The sequence below is a fragment of the Trematomus bernacchii genome, unplaced genomic scaffold, assembly GCF_902827165.1.
Source record: "Trematomus bernacchii unplaced genomic scaffold, fTreBer1.1, whole genome shotgun sequence".
NCBI classification, from domain to species: Eukaryota; Metazoa; Chordata; class Actinopteri; order Perciformes; family Nototheniidae; genus Trematomus; species Trematomus bernacchii.
In genome coordinates this window covers 2,738,597-2,760,583 of record NW_022987778.1, presented here as the reverse complement: position 1 = coordinate 2,760,583, position 21,987 = coordinate 2,738,597, and the positions used below count along the sequence as shown (strand labels likewise).

At 40.6% G+C, this 21,987-nt stretch overlaps 2 protein-coding genes across 2 annotated transcripts in view; both read left to right on the top strand.

The window, feature by feature from the left end:
* alkbh3 (alkB homolog 3, alpha-ketoglutarate dependent dioxygenase) overlaps positions 1–17,807 on the top strand; it is a 32,829-nt gene extending 15,022 nt beyond the window's left edge. Inside the window, exon 11 of the mRNA XM_034149174.1 lies at positions 17,668–17,807. The gene's annotated coding sequence lies outside the window, so the exon portion shown is untranslated. The remainder of the gene's footprint in view (positions 1–17,667) is intronic.
* Positions 13,246–14,634, top strand: cunh11orf96 (chromosome unknown C11orf96 homolog). Its single transcript, XM_034149175.1, has one exon. The coding sequence runs from the start codon at positions 13,529–13,531 to the stop codon at positions 13,907–13,909; it is 381 nt and encodes a 126-aa protein (XP_034005066.1). The 5' UTR covers positions 13,246–13,528; the 3' UTR covers positions 13,910–14,634.
* Positions 17,808–21,987: the final 4,180 nt, after the last annotated feature.

Below are 21,987 nucleotides of genomic sequence, written 5' to 3'. Positions count from 1 at the left end.
AATAGGAAGAAGAAAACGGCATGTCCTTTAAAATCTGGTTGTTAATTGTGAACCTACAGCCTTAATTGTTCCTCAAACGAGACACAGTGATTGAAAACATTGCAGCATGCTGTTTATTTATATTAAAGGTAGTTAATTTTTGAGAAACCAGCTCGAGATCGCTAGAATTTGAAAATACACAACCGGAGAAAATCTGCCACTTCCTTAGAGAGCCCCTCCTCCAACACACACGAACGCGCACATGACCAATGAGGGCACGAGATAAGTTTGTGCACAGATGGAAGGCTGACAGGCAGGTAGGCCATCCAGTTATTTTAGCCGGGCCGGCTCAGATGATTGGTCGTGCTTTTTACAGTACTACGGCTTCCACAGATGACATTTTTTTATGGATTTTTTGTCAAAGCACTTAAGATATTCATTGCTATCGGGATGTTAAGAGCATTCCATGGAATATAACAAAAAGTGTATCTCGAGCCGGTTTCTCAAACTTACCTACCCCACCTTTAACTGTCATTTAATTTGCAATAACATTAAGTTCTTTTTATGGAAATGTTTGGTTAATTCTTTTCTGGTTTTAGCTGCTGTTTTTTCATCAATATATTATAGTTCTCAGATATATACAAAACATGTCTCTGAAGTGTTTGGCTCCAAACACCAAACAGATCATTGCAGCATCCCATAATCCCCTCTGTTTCAGCCATGTTTCAAAAGTGCTGATTCTCTGTCTGTTACTTTAGATGAAAATAAGGAGCCCCTCCCCACTCCCCTCTGAGAGAGATTTGGTTAAAAAGAACACAATGGTGCTCTAGGAGGAGATTCAGGTGATAAGGTGGGGGGGGGGGGGGGGGGGGGTACCTTGGTTGGTGATTGGCTAATGGTTACACAAGCCAAAAAACCGTGGCCAAAATCTGATCAGCTCATTTTCAAGACAGGTTTTTATATAAATGGATCAGGACAATCTTTGAGAGAGAATCTTTTTTCCTGAAACGTTCAGAGTCTCTTTCCACAGAGGGGACACATGTTGATGTAGAAGAGACATGAAGAAGAGGGTTTTGCATAATAGGTGACCTTTAAGTTGAATTTGCTATTAAAGCTGCAGAATGCCTAAGTGCAAAATGCTAACACACATTTAGCCTTACTTAAATAACAAACAAAACACCTGATCTGTATGGGGCCACCTTGTTTCCCGCTACAGTTTCAGAATTAGACCCCGTCTTCCTGTATCTGCAGCACTTCCCCAGCTCAGTCTTGTTGATGTTTTCCACTCTGCCTGGAAAGGAACTTGGCGTGTGACTCGATAGCTAGCTAACAAGCTGCCTGCATTCCTGTGTTAGCCCCTGCTTGCTGGTTTCCGATCCCCACACCTGTTGTGCAGAGCTGGAAACATTTGGGTTTGGATTTACGGGAGCTGTGGTTGCTGCTAACTCCTTTTTGGCTTTAGTTGGAGCCACCGTATGGATCACAGCTGATTAGGCCGTGGTCCAGAGTATTCCTGTCCTTCTGTTTACTAGCTGATCTCTAGCCAGTCTGGTCAAACATCAGCAGACAGTGAAACGTGAAATCATATATCAAGTTTCACTACAGGGCTTTAGATAGGTTTCAATGCAGGACATTTACATTTTTAGTACTAGTACTCAAAAATGAGCATTGACAGGATCTAAATATTTCCTCCAGCACTGACCATGACAGTGTTACAAGTTATTATTAGCTACGAATTGACCTGCATATTTATTCTTAATTAATGCCCCAGCTGTTTTAGCCTATTCTTAAATATGGCACCGTTTTTGTTAAACATACTATCAAATTAAAACGGCACGTCTTCCGTCAAGGCTGTATTCAAGTACTCCTTTGATGCTCTCGTTTCCTGATTGGAAAGTAGTTTTTTCCGCTTTGGTGTGGTGCTTTGAGGAAACAACATGGATGCTACAAAGATGTACAAGAAACACGTTGATAGCTGAGTTTCCGAGTTATTGTTATGACTTTAGGGGACGTTCACTTGTTTTCTTCCAGTCGGGAACTTTTAATGCCACTTTTATACAGTTCAAAAGCATTAGCAATTACTGAAGTTTGTTTTCCTCTGAAGGTTTTCAACTTTACTGCAAGTGTCAGTCCAAATCATGCTTTATTGTGGAGAAGCTGCAGGTGCTGGAACAGTAATACATTTGTTCATTGCAGCGAAATCATGCCTTCCTTTGTAGAGCTAAACCCTAAAGTGTATCACAACAAGAACAACAAGGTGTGTGTGTGTGTGTGTGTGTGTGTGTGTGTGTGTGTGTGTGTGTGTGTGTGTGTGTGTGTGTGTGTGTGTGTGTGTGTGTGTGTGTGTGTGTGTGTGTGTGTGTGTGTGTGTGTGTGTGTGTGTGTGTGTGTGTGTGTGTGTGTGTGTGTGTGTGTGTGTGTGTGTGTGTGTGTGTGTGTGTGTGTGTGTGTGTGTGTGTGTGTGTGTGTGTGTGTGTGTGTGTGTCACACTGTGATTTGTTGGGAAGCTACTCTGGGAACGAGTTGACCGATTCACTTCAAGCTCCTCTCCTCTCCTCTCTCCTCCCCTCCACCGGGCTTCATGACTTTAGTTCTCTCTCCTCTACTGTGCCTCCTCCTCCTCTTCATCATCACCTTTCCATCCCTGTCTTCTATCACCTTTTCAAGTCAAGTTGTCGCTTGGGTCATCTTGCAGCAGCCTCTCTCTGGTCCAACCTAACTCTAAATGTTTAGACTTGCGTTTAGCTGCTGGGCTTCAGATGCATGTCAGTCTATTGCTGATAATAACATTGTTTCTTAGGACAAAGAGTTGCAAGCTTTTCTTCCTCCTCCCTTCCAGCCATCAATCCTCCGTCCTCTTCTCAGCCTTTTGTACAAGTTGGAAGTAAACAGGTTTACCTTTGAACACATGTGCCTTTATATAACCTTCAAAGATAGCCTGTTTTGTACATTAGGTGTGCTTTGCTACATCAAACATATCACTCTATTTGGAATATCTGCTGTTGCTGTTTTCTTTTTTAAAGGAATGTTCTGGGGTCAAACTAACAAGCTTTACATGAATCTTTCCTGTTCCTTTTTTGGTGCAAAGCAGTAGCATTTGTACAGTATGTGTCAATCCTTCATATTTGTATTTGAATGCCTTGTTCTAATTTTGGATTTGATGGAAAACGCAGCCACAGTTGGTCTCTCCCACAGATTTGGGATCCGCCCCCTGACCTGTGAGGTCACGTCTTTCCTGTGTGACTTCAAGCGGGCTGTCAGTAACCTCTCGCACTCAGACACGTCACGAGTGGCATCCTGATACATAACAGCTGATTGTAATGCACGACTAATGTGGTAACAGTGGATACGCCGATTCAGAGGGAATACATTTGATCTGTGCTATGATTACTAAATACAGAGAGTTTTTGCAGGACAATTTTGGTCGCAGCGATTGGTCCCCTGAAAGCATGCTCCTATTATTGGATCATTGACCACAATTATACTTAAAGGTCCCATGTCATGCTTTTCTGGTTATTACCCGTCCCCTTGTGTGTTATGTAGCTTTTTCTGCATGTAAACGGTCTGCAGTCACAAACCCTCAAAGTACACCCTGTAGCGAGTAAAACTCTAACACAGAAAAGACCTGTCTATGCTGCCCCAAAACGCCTCGTTGGGGATTTCTCTTTTTCTTCCTGGGTACAGTGACGGGACCATACCCAAATGGACCAATCCGTGGAGCTCCTCACACACACACACTCTCTCAGCGGCGAAACTGTGACGCGTTTGGGGGTGCGGGTGCTAGTGGAGCCTCGCAGATGGGGGTGCTGTAGCCCCCTCAGCACCCCCCCCTTCGCGCGTCCATTCGCGATGTCTCGCTGTCTCGCAGACCCCACGCAGCAAGCAGGAAATGAACCCAGCTCACACTGTCCGCTCCTCGCAGCAGCGAGCCGCGCAACGTCCCGCCAACACGGCACCCAGACCGCACGCAGCATTCTCATCTGTTTGTCCTTACTGGTGTCATTTTCTGGTTGCTAATGCCATTGTAACATTGTAGACTTGTAGACTCATATTTATTTTTTCAAGACCTATGTCTCTCTCATGATCAGTTATAGGAATACTTTGGGTGTTTCTCAATGTCGAGGAAAGCTGCTCCAGAGCCACTATTTCAAGGATACTACGTCATTGAGTGCCGCCGAAGGACTGTTCCAATGTCCAGGATACTTGGAATTCTACCGAGGCCGGCGTACTTCGTTGTGGGAAATTTCGAGGCTGCACATGTGTCGAGGCTGCACTCGGTCTTAAAATCCCCACAATGCTTTGCACACGGACCAATTTCCAAATCTTTGGCGGAAATCGCGCTCCATTTAAGGCGGGGCCTCGCAGATGACGCACACCTGTTAGCCTTTTCCACCATTCTTCGTTTTCCGAGGCTAGGAAGGATTCTTGCGTCGCTTCTGAAGCAACTGACTCGGAGGGACTTGTGCTACCAAGCAAGCCTCCTCGACATTGAGAAACACCCTTAGTAAAGAGAAGACATCAACTCTAAGCAGCCTCCCATCAAGACTAAGTATACAGCTCCCCTGACAGAGCAGTTTGACCCTAATCCTCTGTGTATTAATGAGTGGGAAAAGAGCGGATAGTGCAACCCCAAGTTCAGACAAACTGCAATACAAATCAATAACAATCAAAACACCACATTTGAAAGAGACTTGACACTTTGCAAATGTGGAAAAAGTTGCATGTCTTCAGGTTTTGTGCATTGACTTAAATTGAAATATGATCTACAGCAACTGAGCGATGGCTAATACCTACGCAGAGGACATCCTTCCATGTGGTCTAGTACACATTCGCCTACACGATGCCAACATTTCTTGGCCATATGCAGCACAGAGCACCATTTTTTTTAAATAATTGTAATCTGGGGAACACCTATTGATGTGATCTGAGGAATCAGATCACAATCCAAATGCAACCTCAGTGCTACTCGAGTGCATTCACCTCTCTACTTAAAGCTGTCCATTTGTGATTGGATCATAACAATTGCATACTGATGCCAAGTACTCACGCGGATTAGGAACATTTATGCTTTTCCTGAATAAAAATCGTAGCAAAACGTTTTATTTTCTATGTTACATTGCATTACATGTGTGACACTTGAAAACACAATTGAGTATGCATGTGGTTGTTCAGAGTAAACAGACCCTGTGTTCCGGGATGGGAATCCTTCCCAGTCTCCCAGTCTATAAATAACCGAGTTGTCCCTATGGCGTCTTCCTGACTCAGCCTCAGAGGGAGAGCAGGGAAACCAGGCCAACCCAGGGAATGACGAGCTTATTGCTTTACACTAACCTCTGTTGCTGTCTCGTGTATTTTCAAACAGAACTAAAGCTAACTCTCTTTATAAAAACTACAACAGTTAGTCAAATACTGCATATTGAAATGAGCATATAGTTGTGAACTATGGTGACTATATTTCTCTTGTTTTTAATTAAATGTTTTGGTAATTTAGTTTTTTAGCCAGCCAACTAATACTGACCAAGTTAGCTTTTGTTTTGATTGTGGTAAAAAGCCATGGACAGGCAAATTATACTGCTGTCTCTATAATATGACTTTGTATAATGTTGCCTGTCGGTACCAAAAAAAGTGTTTCTTCAGTGCAGGGTCACATCCAAGAAAAGGAATTAGCCACATACATATAACTGCATGAAAAGAAATCGTATTTTTATGATGCGTTTGTCAACAAATTGTCAGAGGTGCCATAAAAACACAAACATTATATATTCACTTAATTATACAACCTAATGCATAAGCATCCCACTTTATAGGTAGGCTTCTAAGATCAGAATTTTGTGAATCTGTGGTTCCTCTCCCAAAAAAAAAGGTCAAAAACGTGACTGTTCACATATAGATGAAGACAAATGGTGCACTCTCTATTTGTTTTTTCAAAGTATTAATTTCCTCCAACTCGTCCTTAGACATGAGGGGCTGCACCAAGAGCAGTTCAGCATGTGGGCAACAAATTAGAAAAAGTCAGAGATTCATGACCAATCGATTTTTCAACAGATTTGTTCGCGGACACTAAAGAAATTTGTTCAAAAATATTAGTTTGATGATTTTTGCAAATCAGTCGCCTTCATGAGCTATATTGCACCACTGAATCTCAAAGATATCTGGTACTAAATGATCCAAGCTGTTTTTAATTGTCTTTTCATGTTGCTCCAACTTTTTATATATCAATTAAAATCATTGCACAATATTTGTCCTGCATGATTTTAAGTAGATCAGGCAGGATGTATTTTAGCAGTGTACCTGAGATGTTATGTGACTTCCCAACTTTGGTTCCCCTCCTCTCGCTGTCCCCTGACATTTGGGTTTCCATGGTAACAGGGGCGTCCCATTGAGAGCGATCTGTTGTCCGGGAATGTTGCCTGTGGCGTGTTCCTCACCTCCTGACCCACGGACGTAGATAATGGTCTGCCTTCACTAACTGTACGGAGGCTCAGTCACTGGTACATTTTTATATATAAAGCCATGTTAGGGAAACTTCCATCCTACATCTGCTCCCTGATCTCACGGCGAATTGTAAGTGGCTACTGCCTGAGATCGCATGCTGTGGTTTTATTAAATGTGCCAACTGCTAGGACTGTCTTAGGGAAAATAGCATTTAGATGCGCAGCTCCACTGTCCTGGAATAGTCTGCAATTAAAATGGAAACTGAGCAATCTGGTGCCACTAAATGTTTTTAAAGCTCGGTTGGTTGCTACTGAATCGGAAGCTGTTGGTACCTGTGCATGTGGATAGTTATGTAAATTGTAATCCCTGTAATGCTACTGTATGATGTCCTTTTGTTGTTCTGTTTATGTTTTTAATGTTTCATGTGGAACCTACTTGAGCAGGTCTCCCTTGAAAAAGAGATCAATGATCTCAATGGGATACAACCTGGATAAATAAAGGTGTGAAATGAAATGAAATGAATGGGTTTTCCTTGACTTTTTGACTTTCTTTCTCTCTCCCTCTTTCTCTCTTTCATTTTTTACACTTTCTTCTTCCACACACTTTGTTGAAGACATTATTTTGGACATTTGTGTCAATAAAATTACATGTTACTTGTTAGACGCTTTTATCCAAAGCGACTTACATACTCAACACTGTGGACAATCCCCACAGGAGCAATTTGGGGTGAAGTGTCTCAGGGACACAACGACATGCTGACTGCAGTGGGGTTTGAACCTGTGACCCCCATGATCCGAACACCTACGGACAACACACACACACACACACACACACACACACACACACACACACACACACACACACACACACACACACACACACACACACACACACTCTCTCTTTAGACTAATGAAGTTAAACATAGTGAAAGTCGAACCTGCTTGTTAATTACAATGTCACTTTATATGATTCCTCTTCTGGCGGATGCCCTTGTTTCCAACCATGTTTCATAACCAGGACGGTAGTATTTATATATATATTATGTCACTGACAGTGGCTCATAATTAAGTGCGGATCTCATAGTTGCAAGCACTTTTAAAAGTCCTAAACTTTTGTGTAGCATTTTTTTAAATATCAGTAATTAAATTAATAATGCACCTTATACACCTTTTATAACTATTGCATGTGCATAAGAGATGCTTCTATTTTTAAAGCTTATTTGTGAGCAGTGATATATACCGGCATCGTTTTTACTCGCCTGTTTGGATTGGTTGGTTGCACAATTGTTGTTCTTTGTGACACTAAACCAAATGCAATTTATGTAATAAATCCAATGGTAGAGAGGGCAGAGTAATATGATCCAAATAAGCTTTCCATATCGCATGGCCCTGCAAACGTTTATTAATGTTTGTTGTTTTGATGTCCTTGTGAACAACACGTGCAGCCTTGGCCAACAGTTTGAGGAAAACACAACGTCCCCAAGGACACACACAGTTCATGCTCAAAACACTTCTCACTCCCAACAAGCAAGTAACAAAACACTTAGGATAAATCAAGGGTGATGATATAATATGAAAAATCAAGCGGGCACACACACACACACCCCTATGGTTAAACAGAAATGACATGTGATGTCACTTGACTAAGCAGCTGTTGGCTTGATCACGAGTGACCTTATATCTACTCAAAATAGAGCAAGGTATTTGCAAGTTCACTTCCGCGACTTACCGTGTGTGTGTGTGTGTGTGTGTGTGTGTGTGTGTGTGTGTGTGTGTGTGTGTGTGTGTGTGTGTGTGTGTGTGTGTGTGTGTGTGTGTGTGTGTGTGTGTGTGTGTGTGTGTGTGTGTGTGCGAGCTTGTGTGTGTGTAAGACAAGACACAGGGTGACCTGATCCCCGTCTCGCCATCTTGAGGTGGCATCCAGGAATGTATGACGAAATCTGAAATAGACCATGCGGTCACTCCTGAAAGCTCAAATGTGGCAAAGAAAAGATCATGAAGTCAACCATTGAAACGCAATAAAATTGTCACCGCAGTGAGACTGATCGTACGTTGCATGGTGAACATGCCACTTTTGACGATACTACAAGTTAATTTTAGTAACTGCGAATGTAATATTAGTAACTTTGTATGTAATATTACTGACTGTGGATGACACTGGGGTTTGCCCTCCTGAGTTTCTGGTGTTTGTGTACATGTTGCCTTGCCAACTGTGACACTAACTGCAATTATGGATTATGATATGATCTGTAGGTGTGTGTCACTTACTTATACATCCCCCTGCTATCATGTATGTGCATTTCATACGTTTCTTTTATAAAGATACATAAAGAAAACCATAATGTCTAATAATGTTTATGAGCTGATACACAGATAATTACATCCTACTGTAACTAATCATTTTAATTATTACTATTTTCTATATGGAATCTGTTTTCAGAGCTAACTTTTGCTTGTGTGTCAAGGACAACGTTCACACTACAGGTTTGTTTTAGGATACATAAAGTATATAGGAGTATTAAGACCATAAAAAGCCCTACGTTCATTGGTAGGGGCGATGAAGTAATAGTTCCATGAATTTGAAGCCTATCGGACACGAAAGTAATGATGAAAGGTTTATAAAGCTATCAGACAGCATTTTACTGCTCTGGAGGGTTCAGTTATGCTATATCTTTTGACATCATTACACACAGTGTCACTTTCAACATCCTGAATCGATACCTATAGGTGGAATTAAGAAAACAGCTCAATAATTACACAGAGATCACTAATTATCACATTAGTAGAGAAACATGTAATGTTTACGATCTCTTTCATTGAAGTTAGTGAAAATATTTTTCTTCGTTTATTTGTCCAGCCTTGTTTGCATTGCACCAACAATTTATTATCCTTTCACCAACTAAGTGCGTCAGTCTATGACTTCACTGTATGTGACGAGAAGAGATGTCTGCTGAGAGATTACTGAGAAAATGATCACTGAACTTTGGGATTTTTAGCCTTCGCAGACCATTTACATGCACAAAAACGTATATAACACACTACAGGAAAGGGACAAAAAGCGTAATAGGCCCTCTTTAAGCGTTCAAATGACTTAATATTAGTAATTACTTAGTCAAGAGTGTGTTGAATGGCTCAGGAAGTGATCAATGCTTCCGAAGAGAATATAGAAAATGTGACCCTCATCACATTGATGTCACTCTGATAGAAATGTGCCTTTGAACGCTGCAGTGTGACTGTAACCCGACAGATCTGCACCACCCTGACGTGCCCCCGTCAGAGAGGACACTGATACATGTAGTCGTTACGGTTAAGAAGACGTGACATGTTGACTTATGTGAGTCTGGGGCTTAATGAGTTTCCAGTATTTGTGTTCCCTTGTTTACTGTGACATCCTGTGTCCATGACATTACAGGACATTCGTCTCATCTGCAAACATTTTCTAAATACATTTTCACACATTTCTTTAGGCAAGGCAACTTTATTTATATAGCACCTTTCAACACAAGGCAATTCAAAGTGCTTTACAAAAATGAATTTGCATGTATTCTTTATGCATTTTAGAGAAAGATCGTCAGGACACAAACTGATGAACCCAAATGCACGACCCAGAGACAAGGTCTTGAATGTAAACATTTTTAATTTTAATTTCACAGATCAGGTAATCCCTCTTAACAGAGTAGGTACTGGAAATAACAAAAGGCGCTCACAAGGAGGAAAAAACTAAGCATAACAAAAAGAGAACTTAAGAAAAACTTAAGCCTACAAAATTAACAAAAGAAACAAAACCTGACATGAGTGAAAGCGATCCTTTCTGAGCTGAGGCTTGGCACGACCATTCGGAGAAACAAACAAGACGAACTGACACAGGACAGGGGAGAGACAGGACTATTTAAACACGAGGTGAGTGGAAACAGGTGGAAACAATCAGGGGCGGGGCAGACACTGATGAAGGCGGGAAAAATACACATTACATTACATGTTAGACGCTTTTATCCAAAGCGACTTACATACTCAATACTGTGGGCAATCCCCACAGGAGCAATTTGGGGTGAAGTGTCTCAGGGACACAACGACATGCTGACTGCAGTGGGGTTTGAACCTGTGCTCCCCTGATCCATACACCAACGCACTAGTACACTGCACCACACACCTCCCATACAAGGGGAGGAAGAAACAGGGCCTGAAATGAAAGACAAGAGGTAAGTACAAAATAAAACAGGAAATGACAGACAAAATACATAAACATACTAACACATTTGACGAGACACAACACAGCCCTTAAAATGTTGCTTTAAAAGTAAATATGGCTATTTCGAAGATACTTTACATTTACATTTTACTTTTGTAGAAAATGATTATTGTTACGGGGACGAATATCACAACATAACTTTTGTTTTGATGCTTCTTGAGAACACATGAAAGAAAAAGGGTTGTTCACTTTTATAATCCCCAAAACGGTTGCCTCTCCCTCCATGGCATTGCATATTCATTTATCTTTGGCTACTGTGACAAAAGTTTCACAGACATTAGGACGTTAGTGTGAGAGAGTATTATAACCTATTCTATTAAAGGTGGGGTAGGTAATTCACTTCAGAAACACTTTTTGTTATATTCCATGGAATGCTCTTAACATCCCGATAGCAATGAATACATTAAATGCTTTGACAATAAATACATAAAAAAATGTCATCAGTGGAAGCTGTGGCGCTGTAAAAAGCACGACCAATCATCTGAGCCGGCCCGGCTAAAATAACTGGATGGCCTACCTGCCTGTCAGCCTTCCATCTGTGCACAAACTTATCTCGTGCCCTCATTGGTCATGTGCGCGTTCGTGTGTGTTGGAGGAGGGCCTCTGTAAGGAAGTCTGAAGGAAGGTGCAGATTTTTTTCGGCTGCGTACTTTCACATTCTAGCGCACTCGAGCTGGTTTCTCCATTCTTACCTACCCCACCTTTAAAGAAAGTGCAAGCAGACATAATTTATTCATAGTCTTCATTTGGTACGCTGAAACACCACAACAATGTTCTCTTGGTAATTTGTTGTTATCTGTGAATGTGATGGATGCCAAATGTCTCATGGTAATGTTGTCCAACACCATCTGTCATGCCAGGAAACTCTTGATATTCAGTTGTGCTGCTAAAGAAATCCAGATTTAGTTTGTCCAGGCTTTCCTCAGCGTGCTTCAGTTTCTTCCTACAAAGCCATCCGATGCAGGTGGGCTTGTCTACTCTTTATTCAACCTTCAGTTTATATCAATCAATCTTTGCGAATACTCCACACATACGTAAGCGATGAGTATCAACACAGAGACTGTAATTAGCTCCTGACGTTGTTTATCTCTTCTACAATCATGTTTACATTATGAACACTGTATCGTTTCCCTCCTGGCTCACTTTAGGGTGATTTAAAGGTCCCCTATTATACTGTTTTTCATCAATATGTTATAGGTCTCAGATATATACAAACATTGGCTCCAAACACCAAACAGATCATTGCAGCATCCCCTCTGAGAGATATTTGGTTAAAAAGAACACTATGGTGCTCTAGGAGGAGATGCAGGTGATAAGGTGGGGGGGGGGGTTACCTTGGTTGGTGATTGGCTAATGGTTACACAAGCCAAAACATCGTCATGACATCATAAAGTGGCCAAAATCTGATCAGCTCATTTTCAGACAGGTTTTTATAGAAATGGATCAGGACAAAAAGAGAGAGAATCTTTGTTCCTGAAACTTTCAGAATCTCTTTACACAGAGGGGACACATGTTGATGTAGAAGAGACATGGAAAACAGTGGATTTTGCATAATAGGTGACCTTTAAGGTGAAAGACACATGGCCCCTTTTAAACCATATCATTAATTTGACTGTGCATTCATTTTTCAGAAGAAAAAATACTGTTTTTGCTGTAGTATATCTAATTAGTCCTTAGTCTTATCATGTTTGTCATTTGAATTGTCTATTTTGCAAACTATATATACAGTCTATGGTTGCAACTCTCGATTTTTTCACTCAGTCATGTTGTGTTGAACTTTACAGACACCGATACCCATTTGGATTGTGTTATATTGGGTTATAATAACATTTAATTTGATTTGAAAATATAAAATATCCAGCTCGAGTATGTCAGTAATTGTGAGGAAAGAAAATCAGTAAATTCATCCCAAACAATGGATGTTTAGCACTCCATAGATTGGCAACTGCGTCCTAGTATTTTTTCCTAACCTTTTGAGGCTCTTTAATTGACACTTTAATTAATTAACCTTAATTTGGCTGGTTAGTTCTCACCCAGGCCCTTAAGCTTCAGGCAAACATTTCCTGAATCTGGCAATAGATACGTCAGACAAAAAAATCCTCCAATATAGTTGCAGATACCAACATTGTATCCCACCTCTGTAACTCATTCAGCTTTAAGCAGTTATATATCTAGCAGAGATGTACCCCTACAGATTTACACGTGTCGTGTTATTTAAGTCTTTCCACCTTGACTTTGTTTTGGTCCACTTTTCTCCGTGCTCTAATTCGGAATCTGTCTCACTGCTTTTCACGTCTCCATTTCTGTCTCCACCGTCTTCCCCTCCTTCTGTGTCTAAACCTCTGTCACCCCTACAAGCTCATCAACGCTTCCTCACCCAGGCATACACACACATATTCTCTCCTCATGTGTTTATTTTGGTGGAGTGACTCTGACTGGTTTACTGCTCTGAAGGCCGGAGCAGTGACAGAGAGGGAGGGAGGGAGGGGAGTGGGAGGGAGCAGAGAGAGAGAGACAGTGAGTGGGTTGTGAGCCGCTATAAAAGAGAGAGCTGGAGCTGTCGGTGGCATTCACCTCAGCAGACTGAGATTCACACACACAAACAAACAAGAGAGAGAAGAGACATCAGCGGAGGAATCACACCGAAGCGTGAAATCTAGAAGATCAAGAGCACTTCAAGACTTGTAATCTTCAGTGGACTTGGAGGTTCAAGGAGTTCTGTTTGAATTGATTTTTGCACAAACTCTTGCTTTGTGATTGCTCCTGAGCAACACTTGAAATAGGAAATAGCAAGGAAGGACAATTTTGAGACCTGCACACTTTTTTGCAACTAATTGCACATCAATTTTGGGCTTCTTCTCCACCAATGGCTGCAGTGCGTCAGATGGTCATGGAGGCCTCAGGCTTCCACGTCCTGCCGGCCCACCTTATGGCCTCGGCCATGGCGGAATTCCCCCAGCAGCTGCCGGTCCCCAAGGGCCCGGCGAGGGGCAAGAGCCGCTCCCGGAGGCCCCGTGAGGCGCGCTTCAAAACACAACCTGTCACCTTTGCTGAGATCGCAGAGGTGGAGGAGGAGGGGTCCTCCCCCCTGGAGGAGGAGAGGGCGCGCCGCTCCTTCCTGCAGTCGCTAGAGAACCTGAGGCGGAGCACCCAGACCCTCCACTGCCCCCCGTCCGCCCCTCACAGCTACACCCCCACTCCCACACATGCCAGCCTGGACTCCAGTGACTCCGACTCCCCCCACTGAGATGTGGTGGTCCCTGTTCCTCCCTTTCACCTTGACGCCGCTTCAAAGGAGGCCAACTGAACTGAACCAACCTGGCCTGCTACTGCTGCCTGCATTTATTATATACTAACATATCAACATACAGTATGCACATCTGTAAAGCCTGTGCCACAGACTGGTTAAACTGCTGTATAGATATGATGAGTGAGAAAGTAGCAGGTGACGCTGTGTCCAACACACTCTTCAAATGTATTCCTTTTCTACTGTAGACGTCTACGAGGAAAACTTGAATGATAAAAGCTGGTTGAGATTTTTTTCCATTTTAAAGATGTATAGGTATTTTTGTTTCAATCCAGATTTTTCTACTTGACCGGTCACCATAGAGAGTTCAGTTAGACTGTGACTTTCCACACTGTAAATACTTTGACTAAGCAATGTAAGCAATGGGAAGCAGCAGAGAACCATTACAAAGCTTTTCAAGAGCTCTTGTTTTCCAGCTTTTCCACGCTGAATGAAATCTCTGCTCTCCACAGAGCAAACACAATGCCTTTCTAAATGTCTTTATTTATTCTCTTATTTTGTTCATAACCAAATGGAGTTGTAGATGTGATATTTGACTGCTCTTTCTGACTTCTAAAGTCTACTTGACTTTCAAAGAAAATCATAACCTTTATTTTTGTTTTACTTTATACATATGTGTTACAATGTTTGTTATGTACTTTAATAAATATTTTCAAGTATTTTGAGTCATTCTCTGTTTCCATTTCTTATTTAATTACTATTAAGAAAGTGCAATTGCTAAAACCAAATACCATCAGTTGCCAATGAGTTATCTTATTTAGACTTTTTGTACATTAGGTCAACTTACACTGTAGTACAACCTGATTTGAACTCAGTCAACTATAGTAAAACAGAGAAAGGTGTATGCACATTTCAACAAGGAAATCCAAAGTGCTTTCCAAACAACATTCAAACAGAGTGCAAAAGAAACACATTATAAAAGGACATTTTAACACACAAAATTAAAAAGCCAAGAAAATACTAATAAAAACAACACTTTAAAATGAGAAAAAATACAGATCCTAAAGGGTTTTACAGCAGCTGGTTGTGCACGGGGTACATGGGAGTTTTTCAATCGTAAGGTCAGCGGTTTGACCCTAAATCCCTGCAGCCAATATCAGAGTGGATGATACAAGCAGCAGTTAAATACCATGAGAGCAGAGGTGTAAAGTAACTAAGTAGATTCACTCAAGTACTGTTCTTAAGTACAATTTTGAGGTATTTGAGTATTTTCCTTTTCCGCTACTTTGTACTCCTACTCCACTACATTTATAGTTACTTTACAGATGTGGATGAATGATGTGAAATATAATCAACTCTTAAATCAGACTTTAGTTCCACCTGGAGTAAATTCACAAGCTACCCTGCAGTATACAAAGTCATTCAAACTAGCTGCACTTTACTAGCTTTGATAACACTAATGCATCAATAATTATAATCAAAACATATCCTATATATTATCTGCAGAATGACTACTTTTACTTTTGTTACTTTAAGTATATTTTGATGGTAATTATTTTTCTACTTTTACCTGAGTAACATTTTGATTGCAGGACTTTTACTTGTAACACAGTATTCCTACACTCTGGTACTTCTACTTTTACTTAAGTACAATTTGACTACTTCCCCCACCTCTGTGTAAGAGAGACATTGTCAGGATTAAGCACAGGAAGTGAGGAGACAGTAGGCGGTGATGTGTAGCCTTTAGTGGCTCTCCATCTTGAGTGTTATTGTTAAGATAAGCTGACGTCTGACCCATGAACACTATTTATGCTGCGTCTACTGCATGCTAGCTGAGCTGGTGACGTACTTTCAGTAATGTCACGATGTCATGAGTGAACTCAGCCACAAACACCAGCGTCCTGCTGAGAGGAGAGCCCTCTGCACACCTCCCTCCTGCAGCTAACAGGCATTCTCTCCTAATCCACTCGGAGACAAGTGATGCATTATGACTTCTCGGAGAGCGAGTGAGCGGCTTCTTGCAGAGAATAGACTCTGATTAAGTACATCTGTGAGATGGGAGAGACGTTATCTCCAGACGTATTATGGTTTAAGTGTTGGACTGTGATGCTTGTGTCGTGAGGAGAATCCCAGAGGTACACAAACTGGAGAGATCATGAAGTGTGAGGCAGACACAGGTTTTACTTATTCCCAGCAAATCCCTCAAAAAGGATTTAACAACGTAACACTTTCTGACTTCCTTACACCCTGTCTGTGGCACTTAGACTCGGGCCCATTGGTTCCAACAAGGGACGTTCTGTAAGTCCTCAAAAACAAGAAATAAATATGTTGTTTCATCTCTTCAAACAGTACGGCAAGTTTTTTGTTTTTGAGTATCAGTCAAAAAGGAGTCTGCATTTGACAATGGGCCCCTGGACACAAACATGCAAAATGTCCTGCCTACAGTACATAGTGGCAAGACACAAATACATTTTAGTTGTTAAGCATGTTTTTGTAGTTGTTTTCCCCCTTATTGTGGTCATTTTGTCGTTTTTGTGTGTCTCTTTGTCATAATTATGAGTGTCTTTGTAGCTGATTTGATCTCATTTTAGTCATTTTTTATTCTTTGGGTCATTTTGAGTATCTCCCTGGTTGGTACGAGTCTCTTTTTTGTGTTTTAACAAGGAATACAGAAGAATATTAAATATGAGGATATGTAGGATATCTGGGCTTTTGGGTGACAATAAAAAAATACAAAATATCATCAGCAATTATTTCAACTATCATGCATAAAAGAGGCAAAGTAAAGCAAAACATAATGATAACCCCTGACGTGCTGCTGCATCTGACACACTTCTATAAACACATCTACTGTACTTCCTGTCTCCCAACCAATGAAGAGGATGGATAAACACCAGCTGGTGGCACATAGCTCTCCTCACCTCTCCTCTCATCTCTCACACAAACACACAAGTTAGTCATTGTTTGTCTTTTGCCTGTAAAGCTGTCATACTTCGAGTAACCACTTCTACTGCAGAATTACTGCCTGTTTTCACGTGTGGCGACGCAACTCTGGAAGCATTTGCGTCACTGCATTTCTGCTAAAGGAGTGTTGGACAGTTTGGAGATACAGTAGACAGAGAGGAGAAAAACATATTTGTCATCTTTTGGGGTGACAGATTGATCCGCTTCATGCGTCCACTTCCCGCCTTCTTTCTCCAGCAATCTCGTTTTTAGGCAGAGCAGTTTAGAGAGTGTGTCAAAGCATCACTGTAATGAACCACATGTATGAGGATATTTCCCTCCTAATTACTTTCACTGTCTGATTCGGAAAACATGACAGATGCTTAGTGTCCTAAAGCATGAAGTATATATTATGCTTGATTATATACCCAATTTCTTCAAAATGAAAAGTGAGGAGTATCACTGACTGTAGACTTTTGCCTCAAAATGAAAGCCTGCTGCAAGGACAATAAGGCTTTTCACGTTTTTTCTTAAGCTTTGGAACTGAATTACACAATGGTTAATTAATCAATCACTTAAATAACAAAATCTGCAGGAAATCAGTGTAGAGGAGGTCATGTTACTCTGTGACGTGCATGGTGTGTTGGCTAACAACCTGACAGATGACATGAGTGCATAAAAGGGCAATCGTGTGTTAAAAAGAACATGTAGCACATGGAACAAATTGTACGAGCCGTCAAAGCATCAGGATGTCTGAGGGAGACTGAAAATACGTAATCTTGTTGAAGTGCCTATGTTTTTTTCCTTCATTGCAGATGGGATGCCAAGAGGTTTGAAAGGCAACATCACTGCTTTAAGTGCACTTTAAGTGTAATGGCAGTGTGTTAGCCGGAGTCTGAGCAGACAGGACGAGACAGAGCCGAGCGCAAACATCTTCTTTGGATCAACAGCTGTAAATTACCTAAATATATATAGGAAGTGCTCTGTCATGGTCTGCAAGAATGAACAGATATTTCATGCTTAAAGTTTGTGAAATGAAAAGCATTTACTTTTTAATGGTTTGATGTGCCATTGTTTTATTCTTTAAATGAAAGCACCTTAATGCTTCCTTTAGAAACTAGGACAATAAACGTAATGTGTTGCTGATTTCTGCTTTAAATCGCTTTCCTTTTGTTTGTTTGTATTTATATTTGTGTTCACTGCTTAAAGGAATCACACCAAACATGAGTTGTGTGTGATCAGTAAACAAAAGAGATGCCAAAACATGTTTTAATATTGACACATACAACAGATCATACAGTGAACTACATAGGAATCGGAAATACCCAACTTTGTTTAAGATTAAAACAGTATGTGTTTCTAATTTATACTTTGCTTGCTTTTATGTGAAAAGGATATTCTGTTTTTGCAACAGCAATTTATTTTAAATGTGAAATTAAAATTATATCTAGTTTGCCCCCACTCCCATTATTTTTGGTTTCTGGATAATAATCAGCTATCTTATATTGTCTTTTTTATTCTCTGTCTCCATCAACATGTGTTTCTTTTTATGTTATTTGGCATCTAATTAAGTGCACCAGGTTTTTACAATTCGGTCATCACTAAAAAAGGGTCACGTCATTAGAAAATGTCCTAAGAACAAGTAGAACATTTTTCCCAAAACAAACCATTTCTCTGCCTTGTTTGTATTACAAACACAAGCCGGGAGACCAGACTGTTGGGTTAGATCAGAAAAATGTTTTCAAGATGGCACTCAATGAAGAATGTTCCACTTCTGTGACGTATAGAAGACTGTATTTACATCTTGGCACGGCTATGCTAGTAAATACGCACTCATATGCAGGTCAGTATGATAAAAAATGTGGTACCATATTTGCTTTGGAAAGAGTCCTCTCTGCCAAACTGAGAGCATCTGCTGAGTGATTCCATCAGCATGGAGAACATTATGGCAGGAAGCATGTTTGTTCTTTGGTGTGTTTGTACTGTTTCTGTCCCAGAATTCACAATAACACGTTTACCCTAATTACAATTTGATGAATCTGTTGATTGGATGTATCGTATCATGAAAACTTGCCTGGTTGTTTCAATTAAGGTATGCAATTCACTTCAAGCTGAATAGTTTTAACCTTCTTAAGAATAACACGAAAATTAAGGACTTAGGGAAAACATAATGAAGAATGAAAGTCAAGAGACAACTTTGCTCCAACAAATTAAAACAAAAGTTATGCTGTATACAATTGCTGGCCATTTTAGGACATGTCAGACTTGGCTTGTCAGGCGCAGCTTTACATTGTCAGACTTTTTTTTTTGTCAGACTCTGTTGTCAGGGATGGACAGTAGCAATGTAAAAGATTCCCATTTTTTTCCAAGTGTTTACATTTTCTGACAACTCAACATGGCCACTATTACATGACATTACATTACATGTTACTTGTTAGACGCTTTTATCCAAAGCAACTTACATACTCAATACTGTGGGCAATCCCCACAGGAGCAATTTGGGGTGAAGTGTCTTGCCCAGGGACACAACGACATGCTGACTGCAGTGGGGTTTGAACCTGTGACCCCCTGATCCCAACATCAACGCACAACCCACTGCGCCACACTATTACTGAGTATACTGTCATTTATGAGTAAATACTTATCTACTTTAGAGATTTATGTTAAAGTATTGGACTTCGGCAAGGTCATCAGGAATCATCCTCTGGGGAGCAGGAAGGGCACTACATTTTATGACAAAACATCTCAAAGTTGAAAAGACATTATCAATTTGGAACTCAGTAGTCACTGTTCATTAACAACGGGAAAAGATTAAACGAACACCTATTTGTGGTGGAAATGTTCTTTAATGTCTATTTTACTTCCCATTCACTGTGATAATTTCTCATAACAGTTATGTTACGCACTTTGACCCCTGGCCCTGACAAGGATTATTTGTGCGTGTGTTTGTGTATGTATGCATATTAATGCACACACTGTTTGTGCATTCATATCCTATCGCAGCATTCTCCTCAAAACATCCCTGACCTACATCCTGGTATCATGACTGAGGGGGTGTCTGGTGTGGAAGGACAGAGAAAGCAGAGTATCAGCTTCTTTTATCTTTCACTCTATTTCAAAGCTTTTCTCAGCTCTTCATCTCCCCCTGGTGCTGTAGAAAAGAGGTGGATATGGATGCAAAACAGAAGGTGACCCACATACTTCCTCTGCCTGTCCATGTGTTTGGACAAAATGACCAAAAACGCAGTCAGTGTATAGCAGGGCTATTCAATTGGCGGCCCGTGGGCCAAATCCGGCCCCGGGGTGATATTTACTGGCCCTATGAGTATAATGTTAAAAAGTAATCAATTTTTTTTTTTTAAGATTTATTTTTTTTAATTTTTTTGTGCCATAGTGCCTTTATTCCAGAGAGGGTGTTACATTGAGAGATAGAGGGGTAGACAATGCCTGAAAACTTCGACGGGCTCGGGTTTCGAACCCACCTACTATACTGTAGTGACAACTCCTGTCATTGATTGCATCTCTGCGTGAATGATTAGATCATTTCACCTAAATGAAATCAAATGAAACATGTAGGCCTACTGAGTTCTGAACTTGCCATTTAGATCTATAAAGGCCTTGGGGCTATGTTGTTTGATTGAATTAAACACAATATACGCACTCCACTATGCTGTTGTAGTATTTACTGTATCTGAAGCTCTTAAATATGATTGCTCATATTTCAAGCCATCTTTTTCCCGGCCCCTTGCTTTGGATCATTTTCATCAACCGGCCCCCATTCCAAACTAATTGAATAGCCCTGGCAGGGCTATTCAATTGGCGGCCCGCGGGCCAAATCCGGCCCCGGGGTGATATTTACTGGCCCTTTGAGTATAATGTTAAAAAGTAATCAATTTTTTTTTTTAAAGATTTTTTTATTTTTTTTATTTTGTGCCATAGTGCCTTTATTCCAGAGAGGGTGTTACATTGAGAGATAGAGGGGTAAACAATGCCTGAAAACTTCGACGGGCTCGGGTTTCGAACCCACCTACTATACTGTAGTGACAACTCCTTGATTGCATCTCTGCGTGAATGATTAGATCATTTCACCTAAATGAAATCAAATGAAACATGTAGGCCTACTGAGTTCTGAACTTGCCATTTAGATCTATAAAGGCCTTGGGGCTATGTTGTTTGATTGAATTAAACACAATATATGCACTCCACTATGCTGTTGTAGTATTTACTGTATCTGAAGCTCTTAAATATGATTGCTCATATTTCAAGCCATCTTTTTCCCGGCCCCTTGCTTTGGATCATTTTCATCAACCGGCCCCCATTCCAAACTAATTGAATAGCCCTGGTGTATAGCTTACTTTCACATGATACTGCTTTTTTCAAGGATTTTGGATCATGGTTTATTATGATGCATGCATTGTCATTATAAATTCTGAAAGGTTAATGCACAATCTAATTATTATAATAATGTGAACTTTGTGTAATTAAAGCGGTAAACTAATTACAGATTGAGGACTCAATTCAATGTGATTTTTCTGGTTAAACTCAGAGCATCATACTTTGCTTAACACATGAGAAAACATTGAAAACCCAGACCTCCTCCAGATCAAAGCCAAACACTGAATGAGAGTTTTTCCATTTTAGGCAGTGAGACAGAGGGGCTGAGGAGGCCAAATAATTTGTATCACTGCTTTACTTGGCAAACTAGAGCATGTGATTATTCATATTTAAACCAACATTATACAAAAAGTCCAAAGAGTCCTTTACCCATTTTTATTTTGCCTCTTTCCTATTAATATCCCGGGGCAGGAAGAGTTGATCAAACGTTTATATTTGCACTATTTTTGAGGTCTTTATTCTTTCTTACATTGTACTGCAACTGCTGCAAAACAAATTCCCTTGGCATAAATAAAATGATGTGTTATTTTATTGACCTCTGACATGTAGCCTATGTCTCACCCTAATATTAGTCTACCTTGATTTGTCCATTCTTATTATTGCTGGTAAGCTTTGTCAAATCTGTAGTGTCGTTTTGGAAAATGTCTTTGCACCTCTCTTTGCTGTTATGGTGTCTGGATCTATTTCATGCAGTAGGCTACATGCTCTGAATACAGCAGTATTACACAATGCTGTACAGA

Bases quoted from the DNA above. Each gene is read 5' to 3' on its own strand.
- cunh11orf96 (XM_034149175.1), top strand. From the start codon at position 13,529: ATGGCTGCAGTGCGTCAGATGGTCATGGAGGCCTCAGGCTTCCACGTC.